The sequence below is a fragment of the Nipponia nippon genome, unplaced genomic scaffold, assembly GCF_047370975.1.
Source record: "Nipponia nippon isolate SJK-2023a ecotype South Korea unplaced genomic scaffold, ASM4737097v1 scaffold_32, whole genome shotgun sequence".
NCBI classification, from domain to species: Eukaryota; Metazoa; Chordata; class Aves; order Pelecaniformes; family Threskiornithidae; genus Nipponia; species Nipponia nippon.
In genome coordinates this window covers 1,680,682-1,696,471 of record NW_028262350.1, presented here as the reverse complement: position 1 = coordinate 1,696,471, position 15,790 = coordinate 1,680,682, and the positions used below count along the sequence as shown (strand labels likewise).

Genomic DNA, 15,790 nt, shown 5'->3' with positions numbered 1-15,790 from the left:
CTTTTATGGTTTAATATAAAACTGCTCCTTCTCTCTATTGTTATGGTGTCATATATTACAGGTGATAGAGTAATTATATATACTGCTCTTGATGCAGACATCCTTGGGACTCTAAAATAGTATCCTGAGAGAAAAGTGGAAAGGCTTTTTACACAAATCAGTTGAAATCGGGCTGTTGAGACCACAAAAGAAACTACCCCATGCTTCAGTCCTGCACTGATCCCCAGAAGTTTACCCAGGATGGACTTGTAAATGGTTCTCATTCTCTGTTGTTAGATTTGATGCTAAAGCAGAGGATCTGAAGGCAGCATTGCATGTTTCTGAAAAATCTTTAAGAAGAGTCTGAGTTTGGGCAAACAGTGCCGACTGACTCTTTGATTCCAGATGATTGTCATCTACAAAAATACCCTCCTGGTATAATGCTTCATCTTTGTCCTGGGTGAAAACTAAATATTCTGGTTCAAATGCAGAATCTCATTTCCTCAGCATCCGCTTAGCTCTGTTCTTACACTGCAAGCTTTTATGAGAAATTTATGTCTTATTTTTTAATACAGTAGAGACTTCATTCATGCAAACAGCCCGTCCCTACTGCTTAATTGCAAACAGCAGCAAAACCATCGGCATTTGTGGTCTTACTGAAGATGGACCCCAAACTGTTAGAGTTTGCTTGGAAAAAAGTGTGCATTTTTCCAGTGACAGTTTTATTCTGTGTTACTGAAATGTCTTCATTGCCTTTCTTCCTCTCTGTGTGGTTGCTGATGCTCTAATGACTGTAAAGTATTTATGAAATTTAGCAATCTGCCCCTAAACCACAGGCGCAGGGAACAGAGCAGGGCACATCTGAGGAACTCGCATTGTTGGCTGCTGTCCTTCTCTCAGCATCTTCAAAAAGAGCTCTTGTGGACGGCAGTGCAGCGCAGTCCTGGCTTTCCAGCGGTCACCTCGACTCTGAAGTCGATTGTGTGTTGCTGCTGGTTTCTACACTCTGCTGTCAGTCTCCATGTGCATGATTCTTTTACAAACTGTATTTCTGCCTCTTAACTTCTGGTCTTTCTTATGTTAAATTAAGGATTATTTAGCATTTTCTGACTGAATCCATTGTCCTGTCCTTTGCGCTGTGCCTTTGCCAGCATTGCTTTATTGCTGCTTATGCAATCTCTTTCAAAAGTTCTCTGATTTTATCTTGGTATTTGATATATTCAATGGCTTGAAGATGATGAAAGATTTCAAGTCGCTTGATGATGTGATAATTTCTCCTTGATTCACAGCTGGAGGATGGTAGTGTCACCTCAGCAGCGTAAACACAGTTTCTGGGCTTCTGCACGTTCTGTTATTGGTGCTGAAAGATGTAGTTCACTATATGCAAAACGGTTTTTCTTTTTCGTGTTGGTTTGCCTTTGTGTCTGGGTAATGTCGTTCTGGTCAATGGGGGCCCTTTTTCACAAATTCTACCACGGTAAGTAAAATTGATCATTACATTCAAATTTCCATCAGTGATTCCGGTGATATTCCTTATAGATGCTTTTCGTAGACAAGCTAGAACAGCCTATGGGTTTGTTAGTGACAGTCAGCAAAAAATTCTCTGGAATTATTAAAACAAGCGTAAAAACATTTGCCAAAAGAGTCTCTTAATCTGTTTACGTACTTCCCGAGAACCTGCATCGTTTCCTATTTTGTTTATCAGTTGTCTTTTTCTGTATGTACTTGTTCACAGCAGGGACTTGTCCATACTGGAAGGTTCTTCGGATGAGGGCATATCTTATTGTATGCTGGGAAAATGCTTTAAAAGCAATGAAAGATAAGAGTCAAGCCATTGAGGGTGGAGAACTTTAGATAGCCTCAACATCTCATTTTAGTTCTATATTATCACTGCTACTTATATATAAAGGAGGAACACAAATAAAAGATTTTGCCTTTAGATCTTCGGGAGGTTTTAAGTCATATCCTCATAGGATGTTCCTTTTTTGTCTTTAGTGGTGCTATTATTTCTTTTTTGTTACTAGTTCAATCTTAGTGTTTTTTATAGAAATCCTGCCGGCTATTAGGATATGCTGTATTCTTAATAGCTGAAAATTTTCCCTTGTGATATTTTGTTTCTTTCGCAGTCATTATATTCTCAAAAACGTAGTATGTCTCTTTGGACTATGAACTAATGTACCTGAACAATACCGGTGAACTATGCGTGCTTCATCCTCTTGTAAAGTTGCATACATTGAATTCCCTCCTGGCATATTTTAATTTATTGATTATTAAATATTTAACTGTGCAAATATTTACAAACCAGAGAAGATCCATTCTGTGGACAGGATGAATTTTTCCTTTCTGAGCTCATTTAAAGAGCCTTCAAAAATTTTTGTTCTCTGATGCCTTCCACCAATGTCTTATATGGATGATGTAAAGTTTATAATTTACGGAATTATCTAAAAGGAACTGGCAATTTTAGGACCTTTTCTTATCTCTTTGCCATGTATGATGCACAGTTTCATCATTAATGTTTCTGTGTTGATACAGCATCCAGTATGCTATATAACATCGCTGTTTCCCAGTCAGACCAGAATAAGGACATGGAGAACCACAGCCACCAGCATTGCTCGGCCTGCAGAGTACGTGCGGGTTTTGACGCTGTGTGCTGCTGCTTGTTAAGCCCAGCACATGCCACGGCTCAAGTCCAGCCGACATTCTTTCACTCTCTCTCTGTTATCGTTTTCCTTTTAATCAGGCCTCCGGGATGTATGTCACAGAAGTGACTGCCTAGCGTCAGAATGAAGACAAGCTGTGAGCAGCCCACGCTGCTGTATATTTTGGCAAAACTGGGAGCCTTTTACAACAGACTGGAGCTGCTGCATTCAAAACAGACCTGAAGAAAATGTATTCTCACTTTTGTGTCTGCGCACCGAAAAATTAAAACTGTTCCACTTCATTCATTTTGATTCTGATGCCGTGCCTCAGGCAAGTGCTACAGTTTATTCTCTTGATCTATTTAATAATCTCTTCCCACCACTCTTACCGGAAATTTTTGTAAGAAGAGAGGATCTGTTTTCACCTAGGAGCCTGTGCTCGCTGTTCTGATCCTTCATCATATTATCCTTCATCTGATAATATTCTAGTGAAATCACAATAATTGCCAAAGAAATTTAGATAGGCCCAGCAAAGGAAACAAGGACTACTAAGGCAGCAGTGAGCTTGCCTGCGAAGTTTCAAACCTCTAGCGCTCTCCAGGCGACACTTGTGCAGGATAACTTGGATCTTCCACACAAGTAGGTTGATGGAAGAATGCCTGTCTCTCAGATCCTGAAAACGTACACACCGTTTTTGTCCTTTGGATGTGGCAGCCGTGGGTCAAAGCTTTTGTGCCTCCAGCTGACAGGCAGTTTACAGGCTGCTAATTACTGCTGCTCAGCTGCCACCTACCACCTCTGCCACTTCCTGAGCCAGAACCAGAGTTGTCCCTCTGTGACTGCCCCAGTCTCCTGCAGAGTGAAGCCAATTTGACTGGAATAATTTTTTTTGTTGGTACCAAAATGGAACAGCGGTTTTCATATTGCCTGTAACAGCTGGAGGGCACGATAAGAGCCTCTGCCAACAAGGTCTCCTGCCTCTCTCTAGAGTCTAGGTGCCGCAGTCCATCTGGGATAAGCAGCCTCGGCTCCCCTCCAGGCTGTGGGCATCCAGTGCTGTTCTGTCACCTTAACAACTTTGATTACTGCAGTATCCTGCGAGATGGAACCTACAGATTTGAATCCCAGCCTGCAAAAGCACTAATCCACATATTGTACTTTCTGTTACTGCAACCGATGCGTTCTGTGAAAGAAAGGCATCCACTCTTCTTGCAGTGTTTTACAGGGAGGAAGGTCGTGCTGGCCTGTGGGAGGCATGCTGCTGGGCTGAGCTCTGCCGAGGATTTACACACCTCAGGGGCAACCTGCGTGGTCTGGGAAGGAGCTGGTACTTGCTCCCTTAGCCTCAGCCTGGTCTGAGCAAGTGCAGAAACAGCCTAGAGAACTTGTCACTCAAAAAAACTTAGAAAAAACTTCACAGAAAGGGCTGTCAGGCCCTGGCCCAGGCTGCCCGGGGCAGTGGTTGAGTCTCCATCCCTGGGGGTATTTAAAAGAAGGGCAGACGTGGTGCTCGACAACATGGTTTAGTGGTGGGCTTGGCAGTGATAGGTTAACGGTTGGACTCGGTGATCTTAAGGGTCTTTTCCAACCTTAACGATTCTGTGATTCTATGAAAAAGTAAGATGTAGTGAATGTAACAATTCAGGGTGGTTAAATACCCACTGAGCAAGGATTGGGGAATCAGAGCTTCGGACTTCAGCCAGTCTCGGTGTAGCTAAATCCTGTTTATGCCTACTGCCTTTGGGGACCTGGCCCCTGCTTGATTGGCTATACAGGGAATTATTATCACAAAAAAACCCCACCACTTGAAGCAGATGACCGCCTAAGCAACCTGTGTTACCCCCTCATAAAAGTGAAGAAGAACCCCTAGGACGTTCACGCTGAGATGGATGGGCTCTAGGAAGGTTTGCTCGTTCCTTCCTTCCCCCCCAACAGTGCCGTGAAATGGCACACTTTGCTGTGCTAATTCTGTAGCCCATGAATATAGCCTGTGTAGCATCTGACAATTAATAGGGCTGACAATTAATGCTAAACAAAGGAAACATCAGCAGAATATAGGCATAGGCAATTTTGAAATTACATCTGTGGCTTCACATGGACAAATGAATTGCTCTGGGAGTACTGAAGCCAAACATACAGGAGCGTGTGTGCAGATTTATTTTTGCCTAAGGTTGTTCTGAAGGTCTTGTTCCAACACGTACCATAATTTTCTTCTCAGCGCACTAATAGGAGCACCAGATAAGTATCCGAATTGCAACATTTTGTGCTCATAAAATTAAAGCTTATTATGCTGATTAATGCCTAACAAAATGCATGAAAATAAGAAGTGCAAGGTTCTCCTCATGACTCTTAATATCGCTGGAGTCCCACTTTAAGCATGCTCTAAGCTTTGACACCTGACGCTCCAATATTTGTATTTCTTACTCCTGCTTTGCGATAGTTTTGGTTTTCTAGCTCTGTTCCTCCACATAAGGTTTTTTTGCATCATTGTTATTATTACAAGCCTGTTCTCTCAGTAAGCAAATGCTAGTGATAACCTAGATGCAGATTTTGTATATACAAAATGGAAAAAGGAAAGAATACTTAAACTGGCACTTTCTTCCAAGGTATGGTAAGAAACCATCGAAATTCAGTCGTCTTTTTGTCTGTAATGAGCACTAATGCCATGATCAAGTAGGTATTTTTTTAAGTTTATTGGTGGTTTGTATTTTGTCACATACGGTAATGTGTAGCGAATAAAGTTTATTATGAAGCTTATTTGCATTATCGATGCAGACTCATTACATGCAAGGAACATTATAAGAACACCTTGTTAAGAAAGGTGCAGGTTTTAGGTAAGGAAGAAGACAATACGATCAATGCTGCGTAGTAAAAGTAGTAATAGTAATATTATATTATCCTAATTGCTCAGAAACTTTTACTTATTTCTGTGTGTGATTATAACATATCAATGCGAGCATTTAAATCAGCAGCAGAATTGCACAGGATGTTACAACACCTCGCGTTCTCATGTTTACACGTTTGTACTGCAGTGCTGGTTTCTCCGATACAGCATCGAGCCGCCTCATCGCCCTATGGATTCTCCTTCCCACACTTCAAACCCTTCCAGTTTCGTTCTGCTTTGCTCTCACAAGGACTTGTTTCAGTGGAATTTCTTCTGCAAGGTTCGATGCAAAGATGCTAGATAATTAGATAACTGGCAGTAAAAATAGTAAAAGTAAGTTATATTTTTGGAAAGAAGGACGGTATCAAGAGGTGTTAGTCGTCCTCAGAGCTGCTACGATGGTGCAGCAAGCTGCAGCGCAGACAGACTGCTTCTCCAAGTCAGTTGTACCCAACCTCCTGAATAGCCTCCCGGGTGTTGCTGTAAGGCCAGAGCTCAGGTGATGGCCTGTAAAACACCCTATAAAAGCCAGGAAGCATCCACTCAGCAGAAACATTTTTGAGATTAACTTGGCAGGCTCTTAGAGGAGGTATGGGAAGCAGGGCTGCTCTATTGGGAATATTCTTTAATTTGGGCTGTTAGTTTACTATCCTGAACAGACAGGTCTAAGAAAGAATTGTCACAGCCTGCAAGAGTTGTAAAACTAGCAGAGCAATCCGAGAAAGCAGGTTTAGGGGACAGCTAGCAATCTAGAGAGAAGTATGATGTGATGCTGCAGGGGTTCCAACAATGAAGTAGGCAGTTTTGCAATAGGAGGGAGATGGGGGGATCCTTGCAAACGTAACCAACGCTGCCTCCTTGCATGTCAGGTCAGGGGTATCAGTGCATGCTTATGGATAAAGTAGTCCTTCATGAAGATTAGCCAGTTCCTCAGGCCCCCACAGAGACACTGGTCAGAAAAAAATTTTCTTCTTAGATTTTTTTCTTTTCAAATACCAATCACATTGGCTGAGAGCCTGGCATAAGGCAATGCAGTGAATCACTGGCACAGATCTGCCCAGAACTCGGGCGTTCAGGATTCCCGTTCCCACGGTCTCCCGCTCAATCTGTGTTTCTCAACCTTCTCCAGTGGGTGATGCCTTCCTCAGAGCAAAAAAACAACACTCATGACTGTAAAGCTGAGAGAGAAAAACTTATCGCAGTGATACTCCTGTCTGGTTCCCTTTGTGTTTAAGGAGATGAGTCGAGAAATGCAAGGGATAAAGAATCTATCAGTGAACAGGTGTCGTGTGAGAGTTATCTTCCAGTGAAATTCCCCATACAGTTCGTTTCAGCAGTTCAGCCCATAGAAGCTCTGCTTACGCAGCCGCCACACTTGCATTAGCCTCAACAGAAGTGAAAAGCACTGTGAGGGATACAGCGTGGGGGAGCGGGCAGAGAGGAGCCTCTGGCCAGTCAGCACCGTCCAGGGCATAAAGGAGGGAAACACGGCCGTAATTAAAACAAAGAGAAGAAGTTCATCCTCTGTCTTTTAGGGCATTTGCACCCTTATCGCTGTGAGCAGTCCCTCTACTGTGTGATCTGTAGGCAATGCTCAGAATTGGTTTGGGAATCTTTTCTCTTGGATATCTTTTTTCTCTCAACCTACCACTGGGTTTTATAAAATGACATCCTAAATATGAATAATTTGCCCATCTTCTTTGTAAAACATATACCCGTCCATACTTAGACGGGAGAAATGCCCTGAAGTGGAAATACATAGAAGAGGCCAGGTATTGGACAGCTACCAGACGGCAAGGCATGGTTATGATCAGTAAAAGTAGCCTGGGAATTCCTTCTTCTGTAAGATCATAGGCGTGCAATTTGGTTCATGCTCCAGCTCTATGAATTTCTTTTACAGTACCGATAACTACTGTCACAAAGTAGGGAGATCCTATTACTCAGCTTCTATGCACTTGTTATCCAATGTGTACCCAAGCAGGTAGCACTTATAAATGTGTTCATTTTGGATAATTAATTGTACGTGATTGGAGTTCTGCACTCAGGGGTGTTTTGGCACTGGGAGCTGAAACTTTCCATCTTTAAATTCCATGATAAAAAAGTTTCATAATGCATTTTAGTGACTCCTTAGGAAGATTTTTTTTAAGAGGCTTTCTAGGGAGTAGTCAGTTCCTTAAACCCACCCTCTCTTTCCCTGATAGACGGTAATAGCAGAAACAAGTAGGGGTTTTGACTGTTAGTTTTCCCATTGCAGGGACCACCAGAGCATTGCACCTGGCGGTGTATTCTTCAAAGTTTTGCCCAGTTAGTCTTAAATGGCGAATATGTCACTGCAAACTTTTGGGTCTTGCACATAATCTGACATGTTATCGTGTATTTCACAGGCAGGGCTTGATATTTGTAACCGATTCAAACAAAAATGTCTGCTAAAGGAAATTTCTCCCAGACATGGCTTTCTGGTTGCGTCAGAGAGAAGCAAAGATTTATTAGCTTTCCCCCCTCCCCCCAAGAATACGAATCACAGTAGAGATTAACTCAAGTAACAGTGATTAGGCACAGAAATTCAGATGGAAGAAGCAGGTAGGCCACCCAGAGACTTCTGCTGGGCCCCTGGAGTGAAGAGTGTTGAGTAACTTGAACAAGTGGTTGCTCTTGCTCCTCGCAGAGGCACGGTTGGCCATGCTCAGCGCATTCTTGCTTGGTCCCAAGGCCCACTGGTAAGGTCCTGCAGTGGAAGATGCTGGTTTTGCCGGTCACTCCTCAGCCTTTCTAAAACTCCCTGTTGAAAGATGAAGGGAAGCAAGAATTTCTTTGAAGAAGCGTCACCTCATTCAGCATTTTTAATCTTTTTGTTACTTCATAATTATAGACTGTGCAGTTCTCAGTGGAATAGATTTTTTTCCCAGTATTCTGGAAAGGTTAGAACAGTGTCAGACTTAATAATTGTACAAGCATGTGTGTTTGCAGCTTTATCACATTAAATACAGGGACCTGCTTCTATTCTCGACTGAGTAAGTGTAAATCACTCTTTAAATTTAGAGTGACCGTAGCAGTATAAATCAAATACAGACGAACTTAGAATCTGTATTTATGTGTGTATGGGTATTCACAACAAATTTTTGACAGTTAAAGTAGGATGGCACATGATATATTTTAATCTTGTCTACCAGACATTAGTATACGTAGGACTGTTGCAAGTCAGGGAGGATGTTTGATCAAAGGAGTAAATTTTTATGGAGGAGTGTGCAAAGCCTATTAATTTTTAAAAACTAGATCTCATCTACACCAAATCTTACCAAAAATCTTACTCCTTACACAAAAGCCTTCTGAATTCACTGCCTTTGTTTTCAGCATCAAGAGTCTGTGTACAGTATATTACTTTCTATATGAATGGCTTCAGGCCTTTTGGTCTATAGCCAATACTTTCATGCCCAACTGTCAGTCTGTGATGGAAAAAAGCATGTTTGTGAGATAGGCTACACTTTAAAGTAAGATTAATATCCCTCTTACTTCCTTGATAAGAAGGAATAAATGGAAGCCTCAAAGCAGGATCATTTTCCATCTTTTTTTTTTTAAATCAGAAGTGGAAAAGAATCTTTCTAAAAATTACAGCTTCCTGTTCATTTTCAACATTTCCAGGCATTTGATTGAGATGCTGTCAGGACCTGGAGCCTTACCCAGTCTCATTGTTTTTATGGCTTCGGACACTTCCTCCATTGTGGCTCCTCTCTCCAAAGTCTTATTCCCTTCCAGGCAGAGCTTCAGGTGTTCAGCACCTCCTGGAATCACAGCCGTGAAATCAGACATGGAAAAGACCTTTTGGTCACTCCCCATCTTTTGCTACTTCAGGATTTTGCAGCTAATACCCTTTATATTTTAAATGTCATGAGTGTTCCAAATATTTTACCCTGCTTTAACCATTTTGCCCCCTTAATACCAGTTACATTTCTAACATTTGGCTTCATTCCAAAACTACTGACTTCTCTGGCTCCCTGCATGCTTTGCAGTGGGCATTATTTTTCCTTTTCCTCCTTCATCTCCTCTTTCTACACGTCCTCTGATACAACTCTTCACAACATCCCCTTCATTCGAGTCACTTGTGAAAATACTACCATCTTGATATGTTACCATATAAGAACAAATGTCAGAGTGGACTTAAAACATGATTGGGAAAAAGTAGCAAAAACATTCCCAGATTTCCAAATAAGGAAGGACGTTGTCATATCCTTTCCTGCTATTCAGAGAAAAAAGTTCATGGAAGGATGTACTCTTTTATTCCAGTTTTTACCTTGGCTTTCACAAGAGTTGCCAGAGTGGGACTGGGAAGATGAAGAGTGGGAGAGGCAGGATTTGCCCCCTCCTCCTCCACCACTGCCACCTCCTCCACCTGAAGCTTTACCACAGGCTCCACCTCCTGTTCTTCCTCCGCTCCCTCCTCCTCCACCTCTGGAAGAGCAAGTTCCTCCAATTCTTCCTCCACCGCTTCCTCCACCTGAGGACCAGCTACTTCCTCCTCCACTGCTTCCTCTTCCAGAAGACCAGTGAGTTCCTCCGTGGCCTCCTCCTCCTGAAGATCCACCACCACCTCCTCCCCGTGAGATGCTGTAAGGAGGAAAGGGTACGTACAAGATTTACAGCAGCATGACCAGTGTCTGCCATCCTGTCGGCTGTATCGAGGACACTTTCTGACTCCCTCTGAGCTCCTCGGATGACTGAGAAAAGTACTATTGTGTGAAACATGTTCTGGAGAACTGGTTTTAAACTATCCTAATTAAGGACAAAGTAACTGATCTGCACAGAAGAAGAAAAAGAAAGATAATGAATGGCTTTAGATGTCTTTCAAAATATGTACCTTGACTATTTATAAAAGACAGTTCTTTTCTTGCTTACCTTTCATTTTCATATATAATTGTACTTCCTGATTGTACTTAGGAGAAGAAATGGCATATTATAGTTCTAAATACTTTTCTAAATGTTTCTCTCCAGTTCATAACAAGTACAGAATAATACAGCTTTGTACATTGCCAGCTAAGATTTAGATTCCTTATGAATTCTTGTGATTGTAGTAAATATGCTGATGATGAATCAATTGCACTAGTTCCTAACATAAATATTGCTACTTTCATCTTCACCTGTTCGCATAGACGGCATGGTAATTAATCTGAACGTACATACCTAATATCATGCTGTCCTTCCTCGAGCAGTGCCCGGTACTGAGCAATCTCCTGTTCCAGGCGGGTCTTGATGCCCAGGAGCATCTTGTACTCTTCATTCTGGCTCTCCATCTCACAGCGGATGCTGGCCAGCTCCTCCTCCAAGGGGCCGATCATAGCCTGGATCTGCTGCAGTTGCATGTTATAGCGACGTTTTGTGTCTTCCAAGTTGGATTGCAAAGACTGTACCTGAGAACGAAAGAAAAAATATAGTATTTATGGGAATGTGGCAGGCTATGGGAATGTGGCAGGATTAGATCGTTCTTATGCCCAAAATGAGAAAAATCTTACATAGTGTCAGATGCGCCAAGCATCTTCATTAAATGGAGTGCTAGCTATAGCTGATCTCCTGTCCTTCCAGCAACTCCTGTTCTTTGCGTATCAGAGGATCAGAAGCAATCGGTACCTACCATGCTGATCTGCGACTGCAGCTCGATTTCCAGGCTCTGATATTCACGCCTTAGCGCAGAGATCTGTTGGTTGCTTGATTCCACTTCCTGGCCGCTGGAGTGGACTTGCTGACTCACTTCCTCCATCTGAAAAATTAATGCACAGAATTGGAGTTTTGGAGGTTTACGGACAACGTCAGCATGGTAGTTTATCATGGAAGCACCTGGCAACACAAGTTGAAGCAGGGCCACTTGTAACATGGGAGCTGTTTAAATTTGCTTATATGGCTCTGCCAGCGCAGTTCAAGCCCACTTGTGATTTCCTTTATTTTAATCGAAGGGATTCTACCATTATATCCTGAAAGCAATGGATGTTGTTGTTTAAAGTGTCATTCATCTACAGGACGTTCTTACCAAAAGCTGGTATTGTTTTTCTTTTATAATGTGAACATTCAAATTGTAACCATTTACCTTGCTTTCATACCACTTCTCAACGTCTTCACGGTTTTTCTGAATAATATTTTCATATTCTTGTCTCATATCATTCAGTTTTTTCATCAGATCCTCCCCTGGAGCAGCATTCACCTCCACATTCACATCACCACTGGACTGCGTTTGCAGCAATTTCATTTCCTGCAGAGAAAACCCAGGCCCAAGGCAAATAAACAAAAATGGTGAAATTACTTTGCGAAAGAGTTTTGAAGTCACTTAACTTGCTCTGAAGTCATAAACCATCCTGGATCCTTTCAACAATATATATACGCATGTTGTTGTTTCTTTTCTTGTTGCAATTATTTGGCCTTGACTTCCCAGTCGCTGCTTGTTGAGAGGGACTGCGCTCCGAGGGGCCCTGGAACAGCCTCTCTCAGGGGGCCCCTTGCCGAGCTGCCAGGCATTAGGAGAGCAGGGAAGCCTATTTAGTGCAGAGGATGTCACCTGCGAAACCTGCCCACATTTCCGATATTGTAAATGTTCTTGTTTCCCTCTGCAGTTTGCATTTCAAGGAGCTGGCTCTTACCTCCTCATGGTTCTTCTTGAGGGCAATCATCTCCTCCTGTAGAGACTCAAATTGCATTTCCAGGTCAGACCTGCTCAGAGTCAGATTATCCAACAAGGGTCGCAAGCTGTTGATGTCAGCCTCCACATTCTGCCGCAGGCCATATTCCGTCTCGTACCTGCGCAAGGACAGTGCCGAAAGGTCAGCCCTGGTCTTGGGTTCTCAGTCCTTCTCCTACTGACTTTATTGATGAAGAAGTTCACATATTGCAGTATCTCAGTGTCTGCTTTGTTCCTATACTTTGTAGCACATAGCGTCTCTCAACCAGCAGAATTATGAAATCAGCAGCCGCTACTTAAAATTTAATATTAATATTGTTTAAACTTTAATTAAACTTTAATATTAAAAGGTATTCTGTGGTCTTTTTCCTTATCTCTTCTTACTGTAGACTTTGTGCAGGTTTCATCTGACTTTTAGTGAGGGAAAATCACAATTTTTCTTTCCTCAAAAATACAGCTTTTTTTAAGCTTTGACTCCACAGCCATAGGGAGTATTCCCATTGAAGATCATTATAGAAATAATGAAGAATTTTGAAGTCTTACAAATTATCTCAGTTGTGCTGCCATGGAACCGGGAGGAACCCTAGTCTCTGTGGATTGATATTTGTTTGTGGAATGAATTTATGAAACTAAGTTGAGGAAAGTAGGAGAAAGGAATTCAGTGCCTGGAAAAGAGGAATGTATATTTACTTTATCCTGAAGTCTTCTGCAGTCATCCTTGTGTTATCCAGGTCCAAAAGTACTCTGTTGGTTTGCACAGCCGCAGTCACAAGCTGGAAGAGAAGACGATATGCTGAAGAAAATTTTCCCTGTGAATCTCTCAGGTTTGCACAAGGGACAGAAATACGAATGCGATCTTCTTGTTGTAACTCCCAGGTGTCTGAGGGCAACAGCGTTTCCTACACACAGAGGCCTGGAAAGGTCATCTACAGTGCAAAACAATGAGGTACCTGGGTGAACATAGCACCAGAACTGCAAAAACTGTTTTGTGAGTACAAGAGTCCTGTCAAGAGGCTTGGTGTCACTGCCATAGCTCTGTCCCACCTTCCATGCCCGCAGGCCAAGGACACTGCACATCGCAGAGGGTAATTGCTACCATTTTTCCTATGCCCTAAAGTCCACTACAGGCGTTCTGAGAGTCTGCAGTCACTGCCAACGAACGGTCTGGGGGATGTGCTATAGGGGGTGTGCATCATTTCTCCACCTCTAGTTGAAGGTAGTTCGATGCACGCACAGAAGGCAGAATTTCAAGCACAAGAGGCACTTTCAGAGAGGCACTTAGGTTAGAAGTATCCATGCTGGGTGCCTCAAAGATTTTACTCAATCACAAAAAGGCTGTGAATGCTTAAACTTCTCTGACAGAGAACATCCTACCTGATTTTGAAGGTCTTCGATTTTTTCATAATAGTGGCTGTAGTCCTTTGTACCAGTAGGACCTTGCTTCTCATACCACTCCCTGATTAATTGTTCAAGCTGAGCATTTTCCATTTCCAAATTTCTGACCATATCCAGGTAAGAAGCCAGGCGTTCATTGAGGCTCTGCATCATCAGCTTTTCATCGTTGGAGAGAATTCCCACATTCCCTCCATGAAAGCCACCACTGCCAAAGCTGCCACCACCTCCACCAAAGCTGCCTCCATAACCACCACCAAACCCACTCCCACCTGATCCAAAGCCTACTCCCATGCTGCCACCGCCCATTCCCCCTCCATAACCACCACTGCTCACTCCCCCTCCATAATAACCACCGCTCATTCCTCCATAACTACTGCTGCTCATTCCTCCTCCGTAGCTACTGCGCCTGATCTTTCCATAGCTGCCACCGCTAGCTCCCCCACCACAGCTGCTCCTGGAACTTCCTCCGCCACAACTGCTGCCAGAAATCCTGCCACCACCTCTTGTCGTAGAAGTGATTCTTCTTGAGGAGACAGAGGAATACTTACTGCCCCCTCCACCACCACCACTGCTCGCACCGCCACCACTGCTCCCGTGCAGGCAGCTTCGAGAGGTCTGCTTGGAGCCACAGCTCATAGTGGCAGTAGTGAATGACTCGGGTTAAAACTCAAAGCTGGTCTTACAGTTGTTCTGGAATCATAGCTCCAAATTCCACCCTACCTGGTCTGCATTTATACCTGAGATAGTGGGTGTCGCCGTCAAAGGGAGCACCTTCTTTCCACGTGCATTTGCAAGCCGTAGTTCTTCTGCCAAGGGTAATTTGCCAAAGGGAGATGTTTGACAGTGTCAGGAAGCTTAACCCGTACTCAAAGTGTTCACGACCGTTTGTTTATTAATACAAACCATGTAATTTCTGTTGGGTGGCTCTGAATTAGGTAGATCTTTTCAGTGATCTAGTCCACTGACTTACAGTCACCGGAATTAAGCTCATCCCACTCATCTCATCCTGTTCACAACTCTTTCAGCACAACAATAAACTGTCATAATACGGGACAGTAATGAATGTTACTATGTCTCTTTTAATATAGTTGTTCCTCATGCTCTTTCTTTTCAGATTTTTGTCAAGGAATCCCAGCTGATTTTTTTATACTTAAGTGATATTTTAATAGGTTCTGGTTTATGGGTATCTTATGCTGTATGCTCCTTATTTTTAGTCCTTTGTTGCTCTATGCCTTTTGAAAACACATCACAGGATGTACTTTGTAGGTACACTGAACCACTCTGACATCTTTGCAATTTCTCATAAAAACTTAGTGAAGATTGGCAAATATCGGACGTGTCGGCAATTTATTCCAAAGTACAATTATGTTTTATAAATAACAATTTAATTATGAAAATTGCATGACAATAACTGGAAAATAGCACTGTGTAAGACCGTAGGGAAAGGAAGCGTGACAGGTTCCCTTACATGAGTAACCCTTCATGTGCTCGGACCAAATGCAGTTACAGCGTGGTTGAGAGACGCGGGAAAGCATCCCGGCTCCGGGTTGGTCTCTCTTGCCACGTCTGTGAATATGAGAGGTAAGGGTCTCACTCCTGAAGGGATTTCAGCATTTCAGTCAGGATGTTTTCTTTCCGCAGTGCAAATGCAAGCATACTTGCTTGGAGGGGGAAGGTTAAGTTCCTATTTCGGGGATTAAGTCAGTAAGCTCTACATCAAAATAGCATTTTCCCTTCAGTTTTGTTTTCCATTCATGGACACAGCATGACCAAAAGTAGGAAATATTTGCTCTCTGGCATCTGCTTCTTTTAAGATTGTATCTTTTTCAAATACACAGCAGTGGATAGTTCAGCTGAGCATCCCTCTTCTGAGCCCTTACAGCAACCCGAGCCTCAAACACTGGCAATCTCTGTCCTGACTGCCTGCCACGTCTGCCCTCCTTCCCAGGCACACGATCTTCAGCGAAATGCAGTCTGTTAGCTGTCATTCTTCGTAGGCTGGACTGGTTTTGTGATATCCACCTTCCTGTATTGATTTGCTGTATTCTTTTCTCGCTCAGTCTTTGTGATGTTGGTTGTTGCTAATTTAGAGGGTTGTTTGTTATGGCTTATAGCAAGTGTTTGTGGAAACATCTTTTTATAAACGCCCCTCCCAGCACACCCTCGCCCACACAGCAGGACACACCTCAAGTTTCATCTTCTGCTGGACTTCATTGCTGAAATGTCTGAGGAAGC

The 15,790-nt window shown here is 42.9% G+C and overlaps 1 protein-coding gene and 1 long non-coding RNA gene across 2 annotated transcripts in view; one reads left to right on the top strand and one right to left on the bottom strand.

Annotated features, from left to right (window-relative positions):
• LOC148054237 (uncharacterized) overlaps nucleotides 1–15,790 on the top strand; it is a 170,353-nt gene that overhangs the window by 103,203 nt on the left and 51,360 nt on the right. The window lies entirely within an intron of this gene.
• Nucleotides 9,109–14,191, bottom strand: LOC104009860 (keratin, type I cytoskeletal 19). Its single transcript, XM_087770249.1, has 8 exons — nucleotides 13,535–14,191; nucleotides 12,851–12,933; nucleotides 12,123–12,279; nucleotides 11,576–11,737; nucleotides 11,126–11,251; nucleotides 10,678–10,904; nucleotides 9,791–10,104; nucleotides 9,109–9,281 (listed from the first exon to the last, which is right to left on the bottom strand). The coding sequence occupies exons 1-8, from the start codon at nucleotides 14,189–14,191 to the stop codon at nucleotides 9,109–9,111; spliced, it is 1,899 nt and encodes a 632-aa protein (XP_087626375.1).